At 44.4% G+C, this 25243-nt stretch overlaps 2 protein-coding genes and 1 pseudogene across 4 annotated transcripts in view; 2 read left to right on the plus strand and 1 right to left on the minus strand.

The window, feature by feature from the left end:
- Positions 1-25243, plus strand: part of LOC142196122 (uncharacterized) — a 783446-nt pseudogene that overhangs the window by 633471 nt on the left and 124732 nt on the right.
- RPL31 (ribosomal protein L31) overlaps positions 1-25243 on the plus strand; it is a 364588-nt gene that overhangs the window by 140438 nt on the left and 198907 nt on the right. The gene's annotated exons all lie outside the window — the stretch shown is intronic.
- Positions 14575-15384, minus strand: LOC142196232 (uncharacterized). The gene has a single exon (XM_075266446.1). The coding sequence runs from the start codon at positions 15382-15384 to the stop codon at positions 14575-14577; it is 810 nt and encodes a 269-aa protein (XP_075122547.1).

Genomic DNA, 25243 nt, shown 5'->3' on the forward strand with positions numbered 1-25243 from the left:
GAAATAATGTAAAAGTCCTAGTAAAGGATGTATTGTATGTTCCAGGACTAGAAGGAGGGTTGTTATCTGTAAAACGTCTAACAGCTAAAGGACTTACTGTAAAATTCAAAGCTGATAAGTGTACAATCCTAGCAGGAGACAAGGTTATAGTCAGTGTAAATGCAGGAGAACAATTATATCATCTAGACACAGTACAGGAACAGGTAAAGTTATGTACACATGATCACAAGAATTGTATTCATGTATGGCATAGACGTCTAGGACACCGACATCCTGAAAGTATATTGGCATTACAGAAGAAACATCTGACAAAAGATCTATTAATATCCAATTGCTCAATGACCATGAAGTGTGAATGTTGTATAAAAGCAAAAGCTACAAGAGTGTCAATGTCTAAAGAAAGTGAAACAAGAAGCAAAAGACCACTTGACTTGGTACATACTGACGTATGTGGACCCATGAAAGTGACCACATCAGGAGGTAATAGATACATGGTACAGTCCTATGAAAAAGTTTGGGCACCCCTATTAATCTTAATCATTTTTTGTTCTAAATATTTTGGTGTTTGCAACAGCCATTTCAGTTTGATATATCTAATAACTGATGGACACAGTAATATTTCAGGATTGAAATGAGGTTTATTGTACTAACAGAAAATGTGCAATATGCATTAAACCAAAATTTGACCGGTGCAAAAGTATGGGCACCCTTATCATTTTATTGATTTGAATTCCCCTAACTACTTTTTACTGACTTACTGAAGCACAAAATTGGTTTTGTAACCTCAGTGAGCTTTGAACTTCATGGCCAGATGTATCCAATCATAAGAAAAGGTATTTAAGGTGGCCAATTGCAAGTTGTTCTACTATTTGAATCTCCTCTGAAGAGTGGCATCATGGGCTACTCAAAACAACTCTCAAATGATCTGAAAACAAAGATTGTTCAACATAGTTGTTCAGGGGAAGGATACAAAAAGTTGTCTCAGAGATTTAACCTGTCAGTTTCCACTGTGAGGAACATAGTAAGGAAATGGAAGACCACAGGGACAGTTCTTGTTAAGCCCAGAAGTGGCAGGCCAAGAAAAATATCAGAAAGGCAGAGAAGAAGAATGGTGAGAACAGTCAAGGACAATCCACAGACCACCTCCAAAGAGCTGCAGCATCATCTTGCTGCAGATGGTGTCACTGTGCATCGGTCAACTATACAGCGCACTTTGCACAAATAGAAGCTGTATGGGAGAGTGATGAGAAAGAAGCCGTTTCTGCACGTACGCCACAAATAGAGTTGCCTGAGGTATGAAAAAGCACATTTGGACAAGGCAGCTTCATTTTGGAAACAAAAATTGAGTTGTTTGGTTATAAAAAAAGGCGTTATGCATGGCGTCCAAAAAGAAAAGAAAAACACATGCTACCCACTGTAAAATTTGGTGGAGGTTCCATCATGCTTTGGGGCTGTGTGGCCAATGCCGGCATCGGGAATCTTGTTAAAGTTGAGGGTCGCATGGATTCCACTCAGTATCAGCAGATTCTTGAGAATAATGTTCAAGAATCAGTGACGAAGTTGAAGTTACGCCGGGGATGGATATTTCAGCAAGACAATGATCCAAAACACCGCTCCAAATCCTCAGGCATTCATGCAGAGGAACAATTACAATGTTCTGGAATGGCCATCCCAGTCCCCAGACCTGAATATCATTGAACATCTGTGGGATGATTTGAAGCGGGCTGTCCATGCTCGGCGACCATCTAACTTAACTGAACTTGAATTGTTTGTCCAAAATACCTTTATCCAGGAACTGATTAAAAGCTACAGGAAGCGACTAGAGGCTGTTATCTTTGCAAAAGGAGGATCTACTAAATATTAATGTCACTTTTCTGTTGAGGTGCCCATACTTTTGCACCGGTCAAATTTTGGTTTAATGCATATTGCACATTTTCTGTTAGTACAATAAACCTCATTTCAATCCTGAAATATTACTGTGTCCATCAGTTATTAGATATATCAAACTGAAATGGTTGTTGCAAATACCAAAATATTTAGAACTAAAAATGATTAAGATTAATAGGGGGGCACAAACTTTTTCATAGGACTGTAACTTTCATAGATGACTATTCAAGATACACAGTCACGTACTTAAAGAACAAAAGTGAAGTTTTCAGTAACTTACAAGACTATGTGACAAAGTCGAGTAACAAGTTTCGAAGGAAGCCAATCATCATTAGAAGTGATAATGGAGGTGAATTTACAGGACACCAAATAGAAAACTACTTAAAACAGAATGGAATAGAGCATCAAAAGACTGTTCCATACACACCCGAGCAGAATGGGGTAGCAGAAAGAAAAAACAGAACTTTGACTGAAATGAGAAGATGTATGCTGACAGATTCCAAACTACCAGAGAAATATTGGGGTGAAGCAGCAATGACGGCCACTTATCTGCAAAACAGACTTTTTTCAAGGAAACTGAAAAAGACCCCATATGAGCTATGGCAAGATAATAAACCAAGTGTGAAGCATTTAAGAGTTTTTGGTTGTAAAGCCTTTGTGTTTATTCCAGAAGAGAAACGATCCAAACTTCAAAACAGAGCCGCAGAAGGAATATTTGTTGGATACTGTGAAAACTGCAAAGGATACAGAATCCTAGATCCCAAGACAGACAGAGTTACAGTGAGTAACAGTATGACATTCATTGAGGTTCTAAATGATGACATAATGACAGCACTGGAAATGAGAAATGATGAAAGCAGTGATATCAATGCAGGAATATCTGATGAGAAAGAAGTGGAAATTGCCGAAAATCAAAACACTGAAAGTAAAGAGATACAAGAACAGGCAAACAATGAACCAAGACGTTCAACAAGAGAGAACAAGGGAAAACCATCTGTACGTCTTTCATACAAGGCGAGTACAAACAAGATATATGAACCTACATCTTGGGAAGACATATCAAAACTCTCAGAAGAAGAAGCTAACAAATGGATAAAAGCAACAGAAACAGAAATGAAATCCATGCGTGATAATAAGACCTGGACACTGACAGAATTACCAGAAGGAAGAAAAACTATAGGATGTAAATGGGTTTTTAAGGTAAAATATCAAACGGATGGCACAGCTGAACGATATCGAGCGAGACTCGTAACTAAAGGGTATACTCAAAAATATGGAGAAGACTATGATGAAGTTTTTGCACCAGTCGTCAAACATACTACAATTAGAACCTTGTTTGCAGTTGCAGCAACAAAACAAATGCAATTGAGACATCTGGATGTAAAGACAGCGTTCCTAAATGGAGATTTAACAGAAGATATCTACATGGAACAACCTCCAGGATACAAAGATGAAAGAAAACCAAACATGGTTTGTAAGCTACAGAAAAGTATCTATGGTTTAAAGCAAGCCGCTAAAGCCTGGAATGATAAAGTCACAGAAGTGCTCACAAATGAACATTTTCAAAGAAGTAAAGCGGATCCGTGTCTATACACAAAGAAACTGGGAGACAGATGGATCTATGTACTGATATATGTGGATGATATTTTAGTTTGTTCTGAAAAAGAAAGGGATGTAACAGAAATACAGAAAATTCTGGATCAACACTTTGAGATCAAAGATTTGGGAAATGTGAAACAGTACCTAGGGATACAAGTAGAAAGAGAAGAAGATGGAAGTTATCTTCTTAACCAGAGTCACATGATTCAAGACATCATTGAAACATTTGGATTGAAAGATGCGAAACCAACAAAGTCTCCAATGAAAATCAACTATCTGAAGGAGATGAACAGTGAACAAAATATGTTGCCAGACAACGAACAGTACAGAAAGGCAATGGGAAAATTACTGCATCTTGCAACTGTTACAAGACCAGAAATTGCAGCAGCAGTAGGAATTTTGAGAAGAAAAGTGTCAAAATCAAATAAAATGGACTGGAATGCCGTGAAGAAAGTAATACGTTACTTGAAAGGAACTATCAATGTTAAACTAAAACTACCTGCAAGTAACAAATGCATTTTCACAGGATACGTGGATGCAGACTGGGCTGGAGATACACTTGACAGAAAATCTACCAGTGGTTATCTTTTCTTACTCTCAGGTGGACCAATTAGTTGGGCTAGTAAAAAACCATCAATACTGACACTGTCGACAACAGAAGCGGAGTATGTTGCCGCAGCACAAGCAGCTCAAGAAGTCTTATGGTTGAGACAACTACTGACAGACTTAGGAGAACAACTGTTGGAACCAACAAAGTTGTATGAAGACAATCAAGGTTGTATTGTTCTTGCTCAGATGGAAAGAGTTAATCCAAGAACAAAACACATTGATATAAAGTTTCATTTTTTGAGGGATTACCAGGAGGAAGGAATGCTGAAGTTAGAATATTGTCCAACTGAAGATATGACAGCCAATATTCTTACTAAGGCATTGAATGCTGAAAGACATCAGAAACTGATGAAAAAATTAAGTTTGACTGAATAAGTCTTTATTGTTGAGAAAGGGTGTTGGTATATACATATATGCAACAGATATAGACTTATTGTGTTATATTGTGTTGGAGGAACTTACAGCTTCTGGACATTAGATGGCGATGTTATTATTGTTATGTGCTGAATACATGTAATGATATGCTATGGAGACTTGTCTGTATCTCACAATGCTGCATCTATTCTATGGTTAGTTCTTTCCAGTGTGTTCCTTGTTATATTGCTATACAGACATGCTGATGTTACCTCGTATTCTGAGAAGTAAACTGAAGATTAACCCATATAATCTACTCTGAAGCTTTCTTCTGCGACTGCACTCTGCAACAAACACTAGTGTCGGTATCCGACAGCTAGTGTCCGATGCTAATGTCCGCGCAAAATCTTGTGGATATTTGTTTCTCTACTGTTCTTAGGCTGGGGGCCCACATTGTGAAAACGCTGCATTGTACATTATCTGTAAAGTAGATGAGATTCTAATCCACACATTGAAGAAACAGATCAAGTTTGTTTGTAAATCGCAGCCAGGGTCGGCATTAAGGGGGGGCAAACTGGACAATTGCCCAGGGCCCCCACAGCTTAAGGGGCCCCCTATGCTGCCTAATATTTCACCTTTATGTTTATGGAGTGACCAACCGTCTGTTCTCACTGACAGTTGGGTCATTCACTGTGCAGCGGCTGCTGGGCTATGCAGTCACTTGCAGCTGCGCAGCGGCGGTGCTAGCCGGGGCTTCAGGGAAGGCTCTGTATGAGCTGCTGTGTGAGGTAGTAGCCCCGCCCCGCCTCAAGTTCAACAAGGCCCAGCGCCGCACCTCCGACCGCTTCAGGCGGCGCTATGCCAGGGCCCCGGGGAGGGTGGCATTTTTGCTGACCTAAGCCAGTCCAGGACAAGCTGTCCTGGACTGGCTTAGGGTCACCGTCACTGAGCGGTGGATTGAGGAGGCCGCTGGAGCAGCGCTGCTCCAGTGGCCGCCCCTCACGCTCAGGCATAGAGCAGGTCCTCTCCCTGCCTGCTAAAGACGCTCGTGCCGCTCGGCCCCGCCCCCTTCCGCTCAGCCCCCTTCTCTCTTTTGAAGCCTTGCTCTCCTCAGACTGAGACAGCTCAGCTCCTGCTCTGCATTGTGCAAAGTCTAAGTCTTCCCCAGGAGGAGGAGAGGAAGCTCCATACAAAGAGAAAGTAAAAAAGAAAACACCAGGTATATCCTTGATTTACTGTTTCTATTAATGTCAGGCATTTGGGGTTATTGATCTAGTTTCAGTAACTCCATGTGTCTCACATTAATAGCAGTTAACCCCATCATGTCCCTCATATTAACCCCTGTGCTTTACATAAGGGTTACTAATATGTGAGACATATGGGGGACTAATGAAGGCCCTCAATAATGAAGATACCTAATTATTACCTCCATATATCTCACATCAGTAACTCTTATGTAAAGCTCAGGGGTTAATGTGAGGGACAAGATGGGGTTAACTGCTATTACTATGAGGCCCATGGAGTTACTGAGCTGTAATACACATGACTATACTTTTTATCCACAACCGAGGCTATGGACCTGTACATTTCAATGGACCCAGACGTTCTTTTTGTGGAAATTTTTTGCCAAACTGAAGAGCTGCAAATTATGGAGCAGATTCCATATCTATCCTATATGTGCCCTATATCTGTCCTATATGTGTCCTATATCTATCCTATACGTGCCCTATATGTGTCCTATATCTATCCTATATGTGCCCTATATCTATCCTATATGTGCCCTATATCTATCCTATATGTGTCCTATGTGTGCCCTATATCTATCCTATATGTGTCCCCTATATCTATCCTATATGTGTCCCCTATATCTATCCTATATGTGCCCTATATCTATCCTATATGTGCCCTATATCTATCCTATGTGTGCCCTATATCTATCCTATATGTGTGCCCTATATCTATCCTATGTGTGCCCTATATCTATCCTATATGTGTCCCCTATATCTATCCTATGTGTGCCCTATATCTATCCTATATGTGTCCTATAGCTGTCTGCAGTTCTGGCTCTGTCAATTCCTTTTTAATGTAAAGTCAGTGATAACCACGTCCGTGCCATTTGTGTGCAGGAGACCTCTTAAGCCTGGTTCACATCTGCGTTCGGTATTCTGATCAGGGAGTCCGCATGGGGACCCCCCAAAAAGAATACCGAACACATTAACTAGCAGTAAGCAATGAAAGCACATGTGCCCCTAAACTATAATGGGGTCTGTGTGTTTCCCGCGCACTGTCCACACAGAGAGGAAAATACTTCATGATCTACTTTCCTCTCCGCTTGACTCATGTGGACAACGCATGGAAAGCACATGGACCTCATTATAGTCTATGGGATCCGTGTGCTTTCATAAGCTCACCGCTTGTCAATGCATTCGGTATTACATTTGGGGGTTCCCTAAGTGGACTCCCCGAACAGAATACTGCACGCAGATGTGGACCAGGCCTAAGTCTGAGGCCTCACGTTGCAGGAACCCCCCACAATTTTGCTGCAGTTTTTTGAGCCAAAGCCAAGAGTGGACTAAGCAGAAGTATAAGAATTTTTATATATTTCCCATTCCTTTGTAGCCAGTCTTGGCTTTGGTTGAAAAAAAAAAAACGCAGCAAAATCTGCCACAAAAAAAGCTGCATTTCCGCAACGTGGGGCCTCAGCCTAAGGCTCCACACTGCAGAAACGCAGCTTCTTTTGTGGCAGATTTTGCTGCGGTTTTTTTTAAGCAAACTAAATGACAGATCAAGATGGCGGAATGAATGCTAATCTCTCTCTTTACACAAATATTTTCCCCTCACACTGGGATCTCTACAGTTACCATGCTGGGAGTTGTAGTCCTGCAGGAGCGGTAAGATGGAAGCGTTCCTGCGGCTCTGTACAACCGCCATCATCTCCTGACAGCCTGCGGCTGGGGGTTGTAGTCTCTGACTAGCCGGCTACTGTAATGTGTACAGGGCACAGGTCTATCCAGTAGTGAGGTGAATGCACTGACCTGCAGGATAATAGCGCCCCCCACTGACACCGCTCACACAGCCACAGAGTCAGAGCAGGAGGAAGAGCCGATCATGTGATAGCAGGAAGGGGCGGAGCTAGCTAGTGACTGACAACTGAGCTGTGGGTGCAGGTGTCAGGTAGTCAGACTACAGATTTACTGTGATTGGGCGGGACAGTCCATGCAGTGGTGATCTATATGATCTGAGCTGCAGTAGTGCAGACACAGGGATCAGAATGTAATGAAAGGCCCCAAATAATATCTAATAGTCCAGATGTCTCCACTGCCCGACCATTGGCCCGGTGACTGGGTGAGGAGGCCTAAGAAGCGGAGACTCCATCATAAGAAGCGGAGACCCCATCATAAGAAGCGGAGACCCCGTCATAAGAAGCGGAGACCCCGTCATAAGAAGCGGAGACTCCATCATAAGAAGCGGAGACCCCGTCATAAGAAGCGGAGACTCCATCATAAGAAGCGGAGACCCCGTCATAAGAAGCGGAGACTCCATCATAAGAAGCGGAGACCCCGTCATAAGAAGCGGAGACTCCATCATAAGAAGCGGAGACCCCGTCATAAGAAGCGGAGACTCCATCATAAGAAGCGGAGACTCCATCATAAGAAGCGGAGACCCCGTCATAAGAAGCGGAGACTCCATCATAAGAAGCGGAGACCCCGTCATCTATATTATAAATCTCGGGTGGATTCCTCACATACATCTAATAATGACTTGATTTATCGCTTCACGTAATGTCTCAGATGTTTGTAGGACGTTGGGCAGTCTATAACGTGTTTCCAGGATGATGATGATGTGGCCGATAGTTATTATGGATGAGGTGAGAGACGTCACTTTTATGGACATTAACTATTTCATGACTCCGCCCCAATGTCTGTTTGTCCTCTATAGACACCCCAAGGCGTCTGGGCAGAGTGAGAGGAGGCTGCCATGGTAGGAGCCACAGGGGGCGCTATCACCAGCCTCAGTTACATTGGGGCAGATTTATTAAACTGACTAAAAGTCAAACAGCAGAGCAACCAATCACAGCACAGCTTTCATTTTATATTCTGGTCCTGATAAATGTAATCTGCGCTCTGATTGGTTGCTAAGGGGAACAAAGACAACCTCATCAGAGAGCCTGGTCTCCTTGATCATAGCAACCAATCAGAGCGTAACTTACATTTATCAGGACCAGAATACAAAATGAAAGCTGTGCTGTGATTGGTTGCTATGGATAACTAGAACAATTTTTCTTTTAGACAGTTTAACCCCTTAAAGACTTAGTCTATTTTCATTTTGCGCATCCGTTTTTTTACTCCCCACCTTCCCAGGGCCATAATGTTTGGGGGGTTTTTTGGTTCCCATGATGGCTTACTGTTATGGAAAAATATTAGAAACTGACTGAAGAATGAATAATCACTACCATTGTAGCTTTGTTGTAGTAGCTACCACCTTAAGGGAAAATCTATCGGATTTCTCTAGAAGTTTCTTCATTAGAATGTTCTATTGTTCAGAAGTTCTTTCCGCGCTTTGTAGTCAAGATTTTTTGATAAGATGAGGTCTGGTTGGGGCCACACGGTGGCTCAGTGGTTAGCACTGTAGCCTTGCAGCGCTGGAGTCCTGGTGTTCAAATCCTGCCAAGGGCAAAAAACCATCTGCAAGGAGTTTGTATGTTCTCCCCATGTTTGCATGGATTTCCATCCCATATTCCAAAGACAAACTGATAGGGAAACATTGTGAGCTCTATGTGGGGCGGTAGGTCCGGTTATCCATCTTCTCCCTCCGTATATGAATAGAATACTGTATGAGGATACAAGTCTAGGCCTGGTTCATATCTGCGTTGGTAATCCATTCCGGGGGAAATCCGCATGGGGAATCCCCGAACAGACTGCTAAATGCATTGGCAAGCGGTGTGCAGTGAAAGCACATGGACCCCATAGACTATGATGGAGTCCGCGTGCTTTCCCTGTGGTCTCCGCACGAGCCATGCAGACAAGAAAGTAGATCGTGAAGTACTTTTCCGTCCGCATGTTCCGTGCAGAGATCTCGCGGCAAGCACACGGACCCCATTATAGTCTATAATTATCATAGAGATGACATTGTGTCCTAGTGATCATTCCTCCCAAGCTCGATTTAATTCATTTGGACATCTCCTGGCAACCAAGTTTGGAACCACTTGGGTTCCATTGACACTTACTGTTGTACTGTCCTCCTGAGCCTCTCCATACATCAATGGTGTGCAGGTGCACTGAGATGTCCATCTTCTTAATTTCACACTGCAGCAGTTTAACCGAGTACAGAAATTCCGGTTAACTCTGCTACATTTGTATATATGGTACCTGTAACACGAGGTAGAAGAGCAATGGAGGATCATGTGATTTCCGTGACCAAGGCGGGCTCCTGGCCTCACGTGGTGAGTGGCAAGTAGGGCGGTTACAGTGCTGATACTATATCAGTATACAGGATGCTACACAGGGTAGTCATACAGAGCGTTCTAGTATCATATCCACTGGCAAGGTCACCCTTTATCCCTTACGTGACACAGACATTTCAGTAGTTACAATACTATGACATGCAGAAGGCTCACAGGTGGGGGCCACACGGTGGCTCAGTGGTTAGCACTGCAGCCTTGCATCACTGGAGTCCTGGTGTTCAAATCCCACCAAGGGCAAAAAAAACCATCTGCAAGGAGTTTGTATGTTCTCCCTGTGTTTGCATGGATTTCCATCCCATATTCCAAAGACATACTGATAGGGAAAAAAATGTACATTGTGAGCTCTATGTGGGGCTCACAATCTACATTAAAAAAAAAAAAAAAAAAGAAGGCTCACAGGTGCCATGGAAATGGGACAGTTTCCATGATCGCACCGCATAAGCGGGGGTGGGGGAATGCCCTGCTACTGATCGTAAAAAGGAAAGGGAAAATAACCACTCAGATGCTGTGGTCACATTTGACCACAGCATCTGAGTGATTAAAGGGGCTCTATTAGAGTTGAGCAAACACTAAAATGTCCAAGGTTCGAAATCCGATTCGAACAGCCGCACACTGTTCGGCATTTCGAACCCCATTATAGTCTATGGGGGGAAATGTTCGTTTCAGGGGTAGGCAAAATTCGATACAATTATACTTACCAAGTCCACGAGTGACGGTCGGGCTGCATTCCCTTTGAAGTCTTCTCCCGGCGCAGCGCCCCTGCGGCATCTTCCGGCTGGAATTCACTCTGCATGGGCATCGGGGCCTAGGCAGAGCCGACTACGCATGTGAGGGCATGCGCAGTCGGCTCTGCCTAGGCCGAGTGAATTCCACTCGGAAGATGCCGCGGGGGCGCTGCGCTGGTAAGAGAAGAACCAGGGTTGATTGGCAGAATGTATAGCATTCTTTTTTTTTTTTTTTTTTATATGTAGATTGTGAGCCCCACATAGAGACATTTTTTTTCCCTATCAGTATGTCTTTTTGGAATATGGGATGGAAATCCATGCAAACACGGGGAGAACATACAAACTCCTTGCAGATGGTTTTTTGCCCTTGGCGGGATTTGAACACCAGGACTCCAGCGCTGCAAGGCTGCAGTGCTAACCACTGAGCCACCATGCGGCCCCTTAGAATGTATAGCATTCTGCCAATCAACACTGGTTCTGCATCGAACCTTAAACTTCAAACAGCTAGTAGTGTTCGATCGAGTACGAGTATTTTGAATACCGTAGTATTCCATCAAACACCTACTCGATCGAACACTGCTCGCTCATCTCTAGGCTCTATCATTAGAATTTGGCCATTTGAGATATTCATATGCCTGAATAGCCTGTAAAATGAGCGCTTTCTTCCACCGTCCAATAGAAAATGGCGTTCAGGCATGTGCAGTAGCACTCAGAAGGAAGCATCGCTACACCTGCCCGACATTTCAATGTACAAGAGCAATATGAGACACGCTATTCAGGCATATGAATATCTCAAATGGCCAAATTCTAATGATAGAGCCCCTTTAAATGCCCTTGATCACATCGATCTCTGATCACGGGCAATGCTGCCTGGTCTCTGCTCTATGAAACAGCAAGTGCTCTGACTTAGAGCAGCCTCCATATTTAGTCTCGTGCACCAGGACATACACATAAATCCTGGTATGCAAAAGGATTAATTGCACAATCTGATTTTTTCCCTAATTTTCCTATAAAGGTTTATAAACAATATATATATATATATATATATATATATAAAAATATACAGTGTCAGAATTCACTAATATATCAGCAGTGTATTAAAATGAGTGCAAAACTAACTGGGCTGGCTAAAGGGAAGAGGAAACACTTGTGCCACTGTCATGCCATCCAAGAGTGCAACTACTAACAATAAGAAGGTGGGTGGAAACAGCAATACTCCTGGTCTTGGTAGTGATACTAGTAGCCACAGGGTCGTCATACTTCCTGAGAATGAAGACGTTTTTGATTAGTTAACTCATCTCAGTCACAGTAGGATATTATATCCAAGAGGGATGCTGTGTGTGTGACCTCAAGTCAGGGTTCTGTGTGTTCCTCTTTCTCCTCTAATGTAACAATAAGTCAAGGTGACATGGGAAATAGGATGGTTGTGGCGGCAATTGTAAATTTCAGGCCATTTGCAGCCCTATCATACCCTCAATATGTACCTAGTCATCCAGCAATTCTGCAACTTAACTCTCCCAACTTCAATGGAGATACTTAGCTACCATTATGTCTCTAGGAAAGTTGTCCACGCTTTATATCACCAAGTGTCAGAGGACATGGAGCTACCCTGGATAGTCCAGTCAGGGAAAAGGTGCACTGCACTGTCAAGTGGAGCAGAAATTATGGGCAGAGACAATACGTGGCCATACCTCCCAACTTTTGAAGAACTGAAAGAAACTTGTGTTGACTCCGCCCACTCGTTAATTTTTCATGTGCCCGCACACAGTATAATCCTCCTACAGTTACCCGTAAATTATATGTCCCCCCTCTATCTCTCCCCCAGCTTCATATACACCCTTCATCTGCCCCCAGATTCATGTCCCCTCCATCTCTGTCCCCAGTGCCATGCCGTCCTCTCCATCTCTGCCCCCAGTGCCATGCCGTCCTCTCCATCTCTGCCCCCAGTGTCATGCTGTCCCCTCCTTCATCTGCCCCCAGTATCATGCCCTCCTCTCCATCTCTGCCACCAGTGTCATGCCGTCCTCTCCATCATCTGCCCCCAGTTTCACGTTCCACCTCCACATTAAACTTACCTTCTCCTCTGCTCTCTCGCCGCTCTCTGCGCGCCTCTCTCACTGACACATATGCGGCTGAAGCGAGCTGCTGACCTGTGTCAGCTCCTCGCTTCCCCCGGTCTCGCTGACACATATGCGGCTGAAGCGAGGAGCTGACCTGTGTCAGCTCCTCGCTTCAGCCGCATATGTGTCAGGGAGAGAGGCGCGCAGTGGCGAAGCGAGGAGCTGACCTGTGTCAGCTCCTTGCTTCAGCCACATATGTGTTCAACTCAGATCTGCGTCCTCTGGACGCAGATCTGAGTTGAAATCGGGACATACCTCCCTCCAACCGGGACCGTGGGACATGTCACCCAAATCGTGACTGTCCCGAGGAAATCGGGACGGTTGGGAGGTATGCGTGGCTTTCATGATCCACCGAGTCACTGTTTTGGCATCAAACACAGTCCAGAAATGCAACATTACCTGGTGCTTTTTCTACCCGGCTTGTGCAGCCCCAGTTCCAACACCAGATGAGGCCCATTTTTATGAACGTATTAGTGGTTTAAAGCAGGTTCTGCTCATGGTCAGAAGAGAGTCTTCATATGTGGCTAAAAACACACTGATGGACAAAATGGTCTACCTTTACACTGTCTCATCGTGACATTCCACGCTACAGATGGTGGAACAGCTGTGAGCAGCAGACGACAATTAGAACAGATCACCAAATTTGTAAGTAAGACGTTATTTATGTAGAGATGGGTGAACCTTTCAAGATTCGTTTTGGTGGCTTGGGTCTGATTCATTTCAGACCAAACAAGTTCCGTACCAACGACACCTTAAATTGGCTTAAAGCACAGTGTAGAATATTCTTAGGACTCCATCGCTCTTCTGTGAGGTCGTCAGCCAGGGGTCACGGCTGAGGCCTGTTATCGGGCTACAAGCGGACACATGAGCATACCGAGTGTCATGGCGCTTGGTGTGCTGAGGTCACCGCTGACTCCAGATCACAGGCATCAGGTACGGTTGTCGACCTGTTGATAAACAGCTGAAGTGGATGGTGTCCGTTTTGGCTGATGAAAATCTAATGTGCATTAGGGCTTAAAAGGTCTTTCCCTCTGCACAACTAGAGAGCCCTGTCCAAGCTGCACCTTTGTGATCATCGTTATCCACACAAGACAGGTATTCTATTTCTGATAATATTTCACAGAGCACTCAAGTTCTAGGGGGGGGGGGGGGGGGGTCCGTGGAAAAAGAGAAAACAAAACCGTAAAATTTACAAAATTTATTTTCAAGAGTAAAAGTATCCATATACAAAAGAAAACGCAGTACAACATTGTAAGCACCTCAGAGCAAAACACAAGGAATTTGGATAAGGGGGCAAATACTTAATATCATAATGGTAGATGAGGAGGTCACAAACCAGCGAGACAGTTATAGGAGCCAAAATTAGAATCAGAAGTATTAATAGTGGAGAATCATCCCAGTAAGGCACATTACCAGGTACCAGTCCTGGCAGTCCCACTCAAGGGTGGCAGCTTCTATGAAACTCCATGTTAGCCTGAAGATTTATTTTTGGTTCCTTATAACTTTTTTTTTTTTTTTAAAGAATCTTTATGCATAAAGCAAACCTCACACTTCGCACACAAAATTTGGCTTCTCTCCTATGTGAATTCTTGGATGTTCCCCAAGATGTAAGGCTTATGACAATATTTTTTTACATTTAGGACATGAGACTGGCTCCTTCCTTATGGGAGTTTAAGACTATGAGCAAACACTGAATTGTGGGTAAAATATCTTCTGTATAAATTTAGAAATGGCTTTTAAGAACATGAGTATGGCTTCTCTCTGCGCGAATCACCTGATGAGATTTCATCTCACATTCTGAGCAGGAATATGGCTTCTATGACCTGTGAGTTGCCTGATGTCTCACCATGCTTGATTTATACATAAAAGTCTTATCACATTCGGGGCAGGAATACTTGGTCCCCTTGTGGGTTTCCTCATGTCTCACAAGACTTGATCTATAGTAAAAAGAATGCCCACATTTTGCACATCGATATGGCGGCTCCCCTGTGTGAGTTCTATGATGCCTCAAAAGACGACATTTACGCAAAAAGCATTTCCCGCATAACTTGCATGGAAAGGTGTTACCCTTGGCGTGATTTCTCAGATGTTTCGAAAAATCCAGTTTACAGTTAAAAAATCCCCCACATTGACGACATAAATATGGCTTCTTTGCGTGAACTCTCATATGCACAAGAAGGGTGGATTTATGGGTAAAAGACCTTCCGCACTGACCGCAGGAATATGGCTTCTCCTTTCTGTGAGTTCTCTGATGTGCCACAAGATATAACTTCATCTTAAAGGATGCCCCACATTCTGAACACCTATACGGTCTCGCTTCTCCGTGAATCTTCACGTGAACGGTAAGATAAGAATTTGTCTTAAAACGTTTCCCACATGTCGGACATGCGAATGGCTTCTCTCCTGTGTGAATTCTCTGATGCTCAATGAGAACAGATTTCCTAAGAAAAGATTTCCCACAGTCTGAGCACATAAATGGTTTTTCACCCGTGTGAATCTTCATATGGTTGGCAAGATAAATTTTCTTTTTAAAAAGTCTCCCGCAGTCAGGACATGGTATAGGTTCCCCCGCTCTAGCGCCAGTACTTTCTATGACAGTCTGTAATTGCTTTTCTTCACTGGACATGCTCGTTGAATCTTCATCTGAATCAAAAGAGAAAAAAAAAAAAAAAAAAAAAATTTTAACCCCGTCCGCACCATTCTATTTAGTCAAGCTAAGGATATAGTGAACACTCAGACCTAGTGATGAGCGAGTAGTATTCGATCAAATACCTTGCTGGCATAGGAATGTGTGTAATCGGCCGGGGTTAAACGCATCGAATATTCGAAGAGTTTGGCGTTTGGCCGATTACACGCATTCCTATGCCCGCGAGGTACTTGATTGAATACTACTCGCTCATCACTACTCAGACCCATAACATTACAGCACATAGATGTTGCAGTCATAGGAGCTGGGTCTTCCCGTTGGGATCTGGGATTAAGTGCCAGTGCCGTAAAATAGTCTCCACCAGCCTATAACCCCAGATGCTGAGATCAACCTCAATCATAGCATCTAAGTGGCTGGAGGGGAGGGAAACCCCTCTCCCCAAAGTGCCATAGAGGATAGAAGGCCAAACAGACTCCGAGCATTGGCCTAATGCACAGTAATGTACTATGTACAGAAGCATTGCAGTATATGGTACATGGGATCTCAGGTTCAAGTCCTCTTATAAGACAAAAATTTAAAATTTGCCCAAAAAAAAAAAAAAAAAAAAAAAGCACACCACGCAATGTATGAAAGGCTCTTACCCTTTTCTGGCACAGATAGGGCAATCTCCGGTCCACTTGTCCTTCTGCTCCCATCACCTCCCTGTAAAGATCCAACATGAAGGAAGTGAGAAAAAGAAGATCCCGAGTTTATCTTAGGTCTGGTTCACATGTGTGTTTGGTATTCTGTTTGGGGAGTTTGCTTGGGGACCCCCCCACAAACTGAATACCAAATGCATTGACAAGTGGTGAGCTTATGAAGTCACATGAACCCTATAGACTAATGGGGTCCGTGTGTTTTCAGCACGAGTCAAGCAGAGAAGAAAATATGCAAGTAACAAGAAAAAAGCGTTTCAGCTCACCCTGTAACGTGTTGTAACGGCTTCTTGGAGAGCACGGCTTGTGGGCGGACTCCAACCCTCTGGTACAGCAGTAGACAACAATAAGAAACGCCAGCTGCATCCAAGGTGCCAAATTACAACAAGGATCCACGAGGTTAAAAATTAACTATTCTTCCATCATTAAAAAAGTTACAGATGTAACTGTACAAGTTAGGTATAAGGCTACGCGTATCAGGCGATATACAGCCCTTCTTCTCGGCTCTCGCCCGTATAGCGCCTGAAACGCGTAGCCTTATACCTAACTTGTACAGTTACATCTGTAACTTTTTTAATGATGGAAGAATAAAGAGTTAATTTTTAACCTCGTGGATCCTTGTTGTAATTTGGCACCTTGGATGCAGCTGGCGTTTCTTATTGTTGTCTACTAGAGAGGAAAATAGTTCATGAAGTACTCTTCTCTCCGCATGTTCTGTGCAGAAAACACACGGACCCAATTATAGTCTATGGGGTTCGTGTGATTTGATAAGCTCACCGCTTGTCAATGCGTTCGGTATACCAGGCCTTATATCCAGGAGAAGGTCAAAGTCTCCCAGAAAACAATGAATACAAATTGCCCTGAAAGGAGAAGGATCTGAAATGGCGATGAGATCAACATTCATCCAGAATGTCACATCTCCTCCTAGATGATTGTCTATGGCAGAATGGGTCATGACTTAAGGTTTTTATCTTCCTCTGGATTAACAGATTTCTTATCCATATCTTCTCATATCCCTTGGAAAGACTTGACAGACATTAGGTCTTTATCAGGGTGCCAAGTCCATAACGCCCAAGCCATTGACTCTATACATGACAGTAATGTGTTAGCCTTAGCAGCAGCTGACTGGCATTGTGCTGTTATTCAGTCCATGATTTCCATCTACATTGCAGAACTAGACATTTATCTACACTGAAGATCCATTGACAAGTAAGGACCCCTCATACTTCAGAAAGTGAAGAATTTTAAAGACATCCTTTTCAGTCCCGAAGCTCAGATGAATGTTCCTAGCCAGCTAGTCCTGAGTCGGGGACTCTCTACCTCCCATTGAATACAAAGCCAAAATCAGAGCAGAATTTGCTACCGATTTCCAGGTGGAATCCACCTCAAAATAAGCAGTAGTTTCCACCATGCAAACAGGCATTAGATGTCCAAAGAGGTGGAAGTTTACCGCCATCTTCAATGGAGCCACAACCGAGCACAACCAGCAAGGTCCTCCAATAGATCAATTACCAAGTCAATGTCCAAACAGGTGGAAGTTCACCACAATCTATTATGGAACCAGAAACCATTTGTAGCCAGGACCGAGCACAGCCAACAATATCATCCAATAGAGCGGACACTCCACTGCTGCTGAGACGTGTAGTAGAAAGCTTCATGGCATCAATCTATAGAGGATTTACAGACATCTCAGCTTCATCTACCTGAGGATCCAATGGGACATTCCGCTCTGGACAATCCTGGGAATGTCGAGGACTGGGACATCTCTCTGGTGGATAGCTACAACTGGATCCATCTATAGGAAATATACACAGTGACTGAATACATTGTCTATATGTGAGCATCAGATGATTGGGGTGGGGGTCTAGGTGACCCTCATACCTGGTCTCCTCCATCATGGAGGACGGTCTCCTCTTACCTGCTGATGTGGAGGGCTGCTCATCATCCATTAAAGTCTCCTTTTTTCCTAAATACTGTCAGTTCTGGGCCTGAGGAGAGACAATGAGAACCAAGTATAAAATACCATCTGGAAGAACATCTTACGTTTAGTTCAGCTTCGCACCAATTCAGTATTCTAGAGGACTACATGTATATAATGGGGGTGACTTACAGTATATACAGTCATGAGAAAAACAGTCCACCCATTGGTTTATATACAATTAAAAAAAAAAAGTCTTGAAAAGGTCTTAAAATTTTGGAAAGCCAACACAAGCTGGAGAACTAGGCCAAAACGGAAAAGTCACGGGTTAAAGGGATCCTATCATTAAAGCACAATTTTATCTGGTTCATAGGCTATTCTTCTCCTACCTTTAGAGGTCTTCTCTGCGCCACCATTCCGTAGAAATCCCCATTTTTGTCAGTTTGAAAAAAGTTCTCACAGCACTGGGGGCGGGCCCAATGCTGTGAGAGAACTCTCTAACACCACCTCCATCTTTTTCAGGAACGGCCTCTTCTTCTGGCGCTGAGGGTCAAACTTCTAGGCCTCGGGCCGCTTACACAGTAAGTAAGCAGCCATTTTCTTGTGGCCTGTTGGCATGCGCAGTCAGCTCTGCCCGAGGCCTAGAAATTTGACCGCCTTATGGGACATCCACTCCTGAGAAGATTGCCAACTACTTGGAACGTTTTCTCACTTGTGAATAATCTTTCTCATTGAAGAGCGATGGACTTAGAACTGTTTGTAAATGCCTTATAACTAGAGATGAGCGAGTACTATTCGAAGTGGCCATTTCGAATAGCACGCACCCATAGGAATGAATAGAAGCGGCCGGCACACAGACTGACTGGAGTTTCGAATAGTACTCGCTCATCTCTACTATAACCCTTCCTAGATTGATGGGAAGCCAGGATTGTTTATCTAAGATTATTGCTGATATCTTTCTTCCCCGACCTTGTGTTATGCCCAAATGCCTCAGACCAGCAAACTGTCAAAACCTCAGCTTCTATGGAAGGCACGCTTGATTTCTCCTACTTTCTGCATTCTGACTGACTCTTTGTTAAATAATGTAGGGTGAGGTCGGATTAACTGAAGTTTAAGAGCTTCGGAAGACCAGATGTTTTTATTTTGTATAAAAAAAAAAAAAAGCCACATTCATACTCACCTTCCATTACCTCACTTGGGCCTTCTTGCGGCATCTGACACTTTTTGTGGTGCTCGTGCTCTTATCTGAAGTCATCGGCCTGGGCTCACGAATGAGGCCTGTGATTGGGTCTCCAGCAGTCACATGGTAACGCCGAGCGTCAAGATGCTTGGCATGCCCAGGTCACCACCAAGTCCCAATTACTGGGACTAAGCTCTGAACCCAGACCAATGATCTTACAGAAGAGCACTGTATTTCAAAGAGGAAAGTAGGATTGATTTTTGGGTAATATTATGTATGGGGCCTAAAGAGATTGTGTTGTGGCAAGTAATGGGGACTGCTAGACATGGCACTACAATGCACTTGATATATCTCACAGAAATGGTCTGGTACAAAAAAAATACAAACCACAATGTAATAATCATGAGTATAAAACAGCGTGTATGTCATCTACTACCACACAAAGCAATGTGAACTGATAGTCTGCCAAGTCCGTTATATATAGTGTGGGGTACGATACATTAGGAGGAAAATAACTCCCTAATACACCAGACGTGGACATGGTTTCCATATAGGAGACTGAATATACTTCTATCCTCCATCACACAACTGTACTCCAACTATTAGTGGAGTCTATAGGTCAAGTGTGTCTTGGTCCAACGCCCCGCAGTGTCAATCAAGTAACCATTGGAGTCCAAGGATATGATAACCCTATACCTCACTGGACGCCCACACCTGGTGTTAATTAGAGTCGTACCGCCTGCCCCTCTGATGGAGAGCGCCGGTACTTATGATAGCTGACCTAGTTAGTCAATCAGAGCTCTGGGAATTGCAGTTTTTACTGCATTTTTTTTTTTTTTTTTTTCCCCCTCTAAGTTTACCCCGATGTACTACAAAAAGCAAGATAGGCATTTTGACCAATTGTCTGCTATCTATACAGTTCCAACCTAGATATAAGGAGGAGCTGGGAGCGCTCCAGGGTCCCAAAATCTTCTCCTTAATATCGTCATCACACTCAGGAAGAGTCACCAGGACAAGAACCAGTTCTAAATGATGGATTTTTTATTTTTAATAAAATAGTGTACGTATAGAGCCCAGCAGTAAGCCATTATATACAGAGCACAAGTCACTATTAGCTACAGAGAGGGCAGGGCGCGGCCCGCCATTAGCTACAGAGAGTGCAGGGCGCAGCCCACCATTAGCTACAGAGAGTGCAGGGCGCAGCCCGCCATCAGCTACAGAGAAGGAGATCATTGATGAGTATATAGGAGGAAAAAAAACCAAAAAAACCCCCCACAAAACAGTAGTTGGCGTATACACTGGGTTTTTTGTATGCACATGCCCTTTTTCACACCTCAGCATTACACTTAAGCGTGTCATAAAATTTGCACAAAATTTACCTAATAGAACATGTGATTCCACTACTGTCAGATATTTGGGGTGTGTTACACTACTCATGTCCTGGACTGCAGTCGTCGCCTCCTATTTTTGGCACCATTTTGTATAACTCTATAGTAAAATGTTACCCCAGATAGGCCACACCCACTATCCCCAACAATACAGTAAAGTGAGGAATCTGCTGTAAAATCCTTCAGAATAGACACAAACACCTGATCCATTTTACACACAGAGGAGGAAACTTACAAGAAGGGGCAGAATTAGAAGGAGAAGGTACAAGAGGCCGATAAATGCCCCAGTGACTGGAGCAGCATTGCTGGGGTCTCTACAGTTACCATGCTGGGAGTTGTAGTCCTGCAGGAGCAGTAAGATGGAAGTGTTCCTGCGGCTCTGTACAACCGCCATCATCTCCTGACAGCCTGCGGCTGGAGGTTGTAGTCTCTGACTAGCCGGCTACTGTAATGTGTACAGGGCACAGGTCTATCCAGTAGTGAGGTGAATGCACTGACCTGCAGGATAATAGCGCCCCCCACTGACACCGCTCACACAGCCACAGAGTCAGAGCAGGAGGAAGAGCCCAACTTCAAGGAGGAAGAACCAATCATGTGACAGCAGGAAAGGAAGGGGCGGAGCTAGCTAGTGACTGACAACTGAGCTGTGGGTGCAGGTGTCAGGTAGTCAGACTACAGATTTACTGAGATCGGGCGGGACAGTCCATGCAGTGGCTGGGAAAACCTGGAGGTGGAAAATCTGAGGGCCAGAAACAAACGGGGAAGATGATGACATTGCTGAGGATGATTCTTGCAACTGGGTGAAGTGGAAGAGGTGGTGGCAGTAGTGACAGTAATGATTCCAACTATTGTGCAGACCCAACGTCCATAAAGCCTTCCCGGGGTAGAACTGACTTGAGAAGTGGGGGTGGTAGTGGCAGACATGTTACCGCTGATGCCGGCTGCAGAAAGTACACGCGGTCATATCTTATGTGGGAATTTCTGTCATATTGACAAACGATAAATCCATGGCGATCTCCAAGTGGAAGCCTAGCTGTGTCCGTGCAGGAACAAGTGTACTAAATAGACATGGCAGCAAAAGTGAGCAAGACTGTCGGACTCCATTTCAACCGTTCTTATCTCGCTATAATCACCTTGCACGATTTGCAGTGACATAACGTCTGCCTTTGCACCGTCTTATCTGCGACGTTTTAACTCGGTGGAACTCCATCTTAAACACGCTGGAGTGTCTGTGTCAGCAGCAGAAATTGGTGAAAGATTATTGCATGAAAGACACAGGGACAGTGTGTTACTGGCAGATCCGCCATTGTAGACTCATGAGGGAAGTGTGCCAGGGTCTCAAGCCTTTTGAAGAGGCCACCAAATTTGTCAGCGGAGATGACTGCAGTGTCAGCGATGTGATCCCTCTATTGTACTCTTATACAGTGAGGGACTTCAGAGGATCTAACAGTTTCCACCTTTTATTTGACATCATCTGTGATGTCATGTATTTGGGGTCACCACGTAGGGCTGTGGTTGGTCCTCAGGGCAGACATGGGCACGCTGAGCGCCATGACAGCACAACACTTGGTGTTCCCACGCCATCGCTGAGGCTAGTACCTGTGATTTGGGCGTGGCAATGGGTATTTTTTTTATTACACATAGTACATAAGATCATAACAGACCTCGGGGGGCTACATTGTTTTTACTGATTCCCCTGTATATGGGACTGATCCATGAGCTCCAATTGCAGGCTCCTAATGTACAGTGCACACCTAGTCTGGGATCCTCTACCACTCAGTGGACCACGTGACCGCAGGCCAGAAGGGGAGTCTCATCATGGTGGATCCCATAGCTGTATACACAACACTCTTTCAGTGATGTATATACAGGAATCGGGAGGGCAGGGACAGTATAAAACCTTCTTCCTTCTGTATTTCGGTATTCCTTGTAGAGATAGATGTGATCGCCTGAACATGTACAGTCAATGAGCGGTCAGCCATTATACAAAATAAAATATCACATATACATACCTCCCAACTGTCCCAATTCTGCAGGACTGGCCCGGATTGCTGGTCATGTTCCACAGTCCCAGTCAGCGGGAGTAATTTCCTGGGTTCAACTCATCTGCGTCCGGAAAGGACGCAGATGAGTTGAATACAATAGTGAATTAATCAGGGGCTATCCGCAGACAGCTCCTGCCTCACCACTGTTCCCCTGCGTGCTCCGGCCCCGGGAGCTGTAGGCGCGATGTGATGACATCATTCACATCGCACCTGTAGCTCCCAGAACACTCTGAGACTGCAGACAGAACAGCAGGGAGAGGAGGAGAGGGGAGGAGCAGTGTTTTTTATGTTAAACATTAAACTGAAGTCAGATGAAGGGGGGACATTAAAATGGGGGCAGATGAAAGGGGGGCATTACAGGGATATTAAGAGGGACATTAAACAGGGATCAGCAGGAGGGAGACATTAAACAATGGGGGTCACTGGATGGAGACATTAAGACAGGGCAACTGAAAAGGGATATATCCACCTCTAGATGCCCCCAGTTTAATGTTAAGCTACCCCTAATATTTAACGTCCCCTTCCAGCTGCCCCAGTTTAATATCCTGCTCCAGATGCCATTAATTTATCGTCCGCCTCCAAGTACCCCACTGTTTAATGTCCCCTTCCAGCTGCTCTAGTTTAATGTCACCTATTTGCCCCCAGTTTAAACTGGGACACGAGGAGAGGGACGCCATGCTGTGGGGTAATTGGAGGGAAACATTATAATGTCGGGGCATATCATGTTAGGGTGACTGTAGGATTATATTGTGTGGGGCACCAAGAAAAAAATGGATGAGAATGGGCGGAGTCAATATAGAAGTGGGTGGAGCTAAATTTGCCATTGCATGCATAGTGTGCCACACATTTTGTCCCTCTCTCTGTTCTTTGAAATTTGGGCAGTATGACATACAGGGGTGTAACAATTGTGGTCACAGGGGGTGTGGCTGCGATGGGGCTTGGAAGGGGCCCGCAGCACTATGATAGCAGTCAGGAAAAGCTGAGTTCTCCAACTGCTATAAATCTTGTTACTGGAAAGCTAATAGTAGCTGGCCTAGGTAGGGGTGATCAAAAATAATACTTATACTCACCTCTCCTGGGCTTCTGACAGTTCTCAGAATCCTCTTCTGGCCTTTGACGGTGACGTGCCCCAGGCGTCACTGCTGAGGCCTGTAAGTGAGCTTCAGAAGTCTGGGGGGCACACCAGTGTAATGGCGTCAGTGCGCCCCACGTGACCGCTGAGGCTCAATCACAGGCCCCAGCAGTGACCTCTGGAATGCCCTGCCTCAGTTGTAGAGAACTGGATGGAGCGAGGATTCCCAGGAGAGTTAAAGCAAGGTGAGCATAAGTGTTTATTTTCCCTCACCTCCCCCAGTCCTCTACTTATTATACTCTGGGGTCTGAGGAGACCCCACTGTATAATAATAGCACTGAAACGCAACTAATGGATTAACTTTCTAATATTCGTCAAAACAATTTTCGTACGGTCTGTCTGAAGCATCTCAAGGAGGGCTCTTGGGAGCTTATTATACCATGTGGGGCCACTGTGGAGCATAATATACTGTGTGGGGACTACTGTGGAGTATATAATACTGTGTGGGGACTACTGTGGAGCATATAATACTGTGTGGGGACTACTGTGGAGCATATAATACTGTGTGGGGACTACTGTGGAGCATAATATACTGTGTGGGGACTACTGTGGAGCATACCTTATTGTGTAGGGCCACTTTAGGGCATATTTTGTGTCAGGGACACCGTGGAGCATATTATTTTGTGTGGGGGTAACTGTGAGGAATATTATACTGTGTGGGGGCCACTGTGAAGCAGCTCACAACTCGCTATTTCTTTGTATGGATTCACTATGGCCAGGTTTACACGGGGAGGGGTTTTGGACCGGATTTTGACGTGGAGGCCGCCTCAGAATCCGGGCTAAAAACAGCTAGGCGCAACTGGATGCCGATGCAGTGCATACAGTCGCAGCATTCCTAAATAAATGGGCCTAGTCGGGAGGATGTGTTTGCGCCACGGAATCCACTTCAAGAAAGGGAATGTCGCTTCTTTTTTCTACGAGTGGGAACAAACCGCTCACGGAAAAAGGAATCCATTGAATTCAATGGAAGTCGTTTTTTTGAGCCGGATTTTGACGCAGATTCCGCCTCAAAATCTTGACCAAAAAACCCCGAGTGAATCTGGCTTATAACAGTAGACGCCAAGGGCAGGCAAGCCATTACTGTCTAAGGGGAGCGTAAAAACAAAACTCCAGGGGGCAAAACAGCAAAAATGGTGTCACAGAGTAGAGGAGAAACATGGCTGGGGCAAATGGATCCTGATTTTTGTGGCACTATGACCAGGGAAGGGCAGAATGTGACACAAGCAGCAGGAATCGGTGAGCCCTGCATCTCAGGCTGGTAGAGGTACCTGCGATACCTATGATTACAGTGTCCAGCAGCTCAGTCCCATTCAAGTGAGTTAATTCCAGGCAACCAAATGTGAAACACTCATCGCACCGTGTACTGGTAATGTCGCCAGCTGTTGTGACCTCCTAGGAGGCACTGAAGGAGAGGTTGCACAAAAAAGGGTTTTCTGGATTTAGAATATTCACAATCTATCCTAAATATCAGACTAGTGAT

This window comes from Leptodactylus fuscus, chromosome 2, assembly GCF_031893055.1.
Source record: "Leptodactylus fuscus isolate aLepFus1 chromosome 2, aLepFus1.hap2, whole genome shotgun sequence".
Lineage (NCBI taxonomy): Eukaryota > Metazoa > Chordata > Amphibia > Anura > Leptodactylidae > Leptodactylus > Leptodactylus fuscus.

Coding starts and splice junctions, on each gene's coding strand:
- LOC142196232 (XM_075266446.1), bottom strand. CDS start 15,384: ATGTCCAGTGAAGAAAAGCAATTACAGACTGTCATAGAAAGTACTGGC.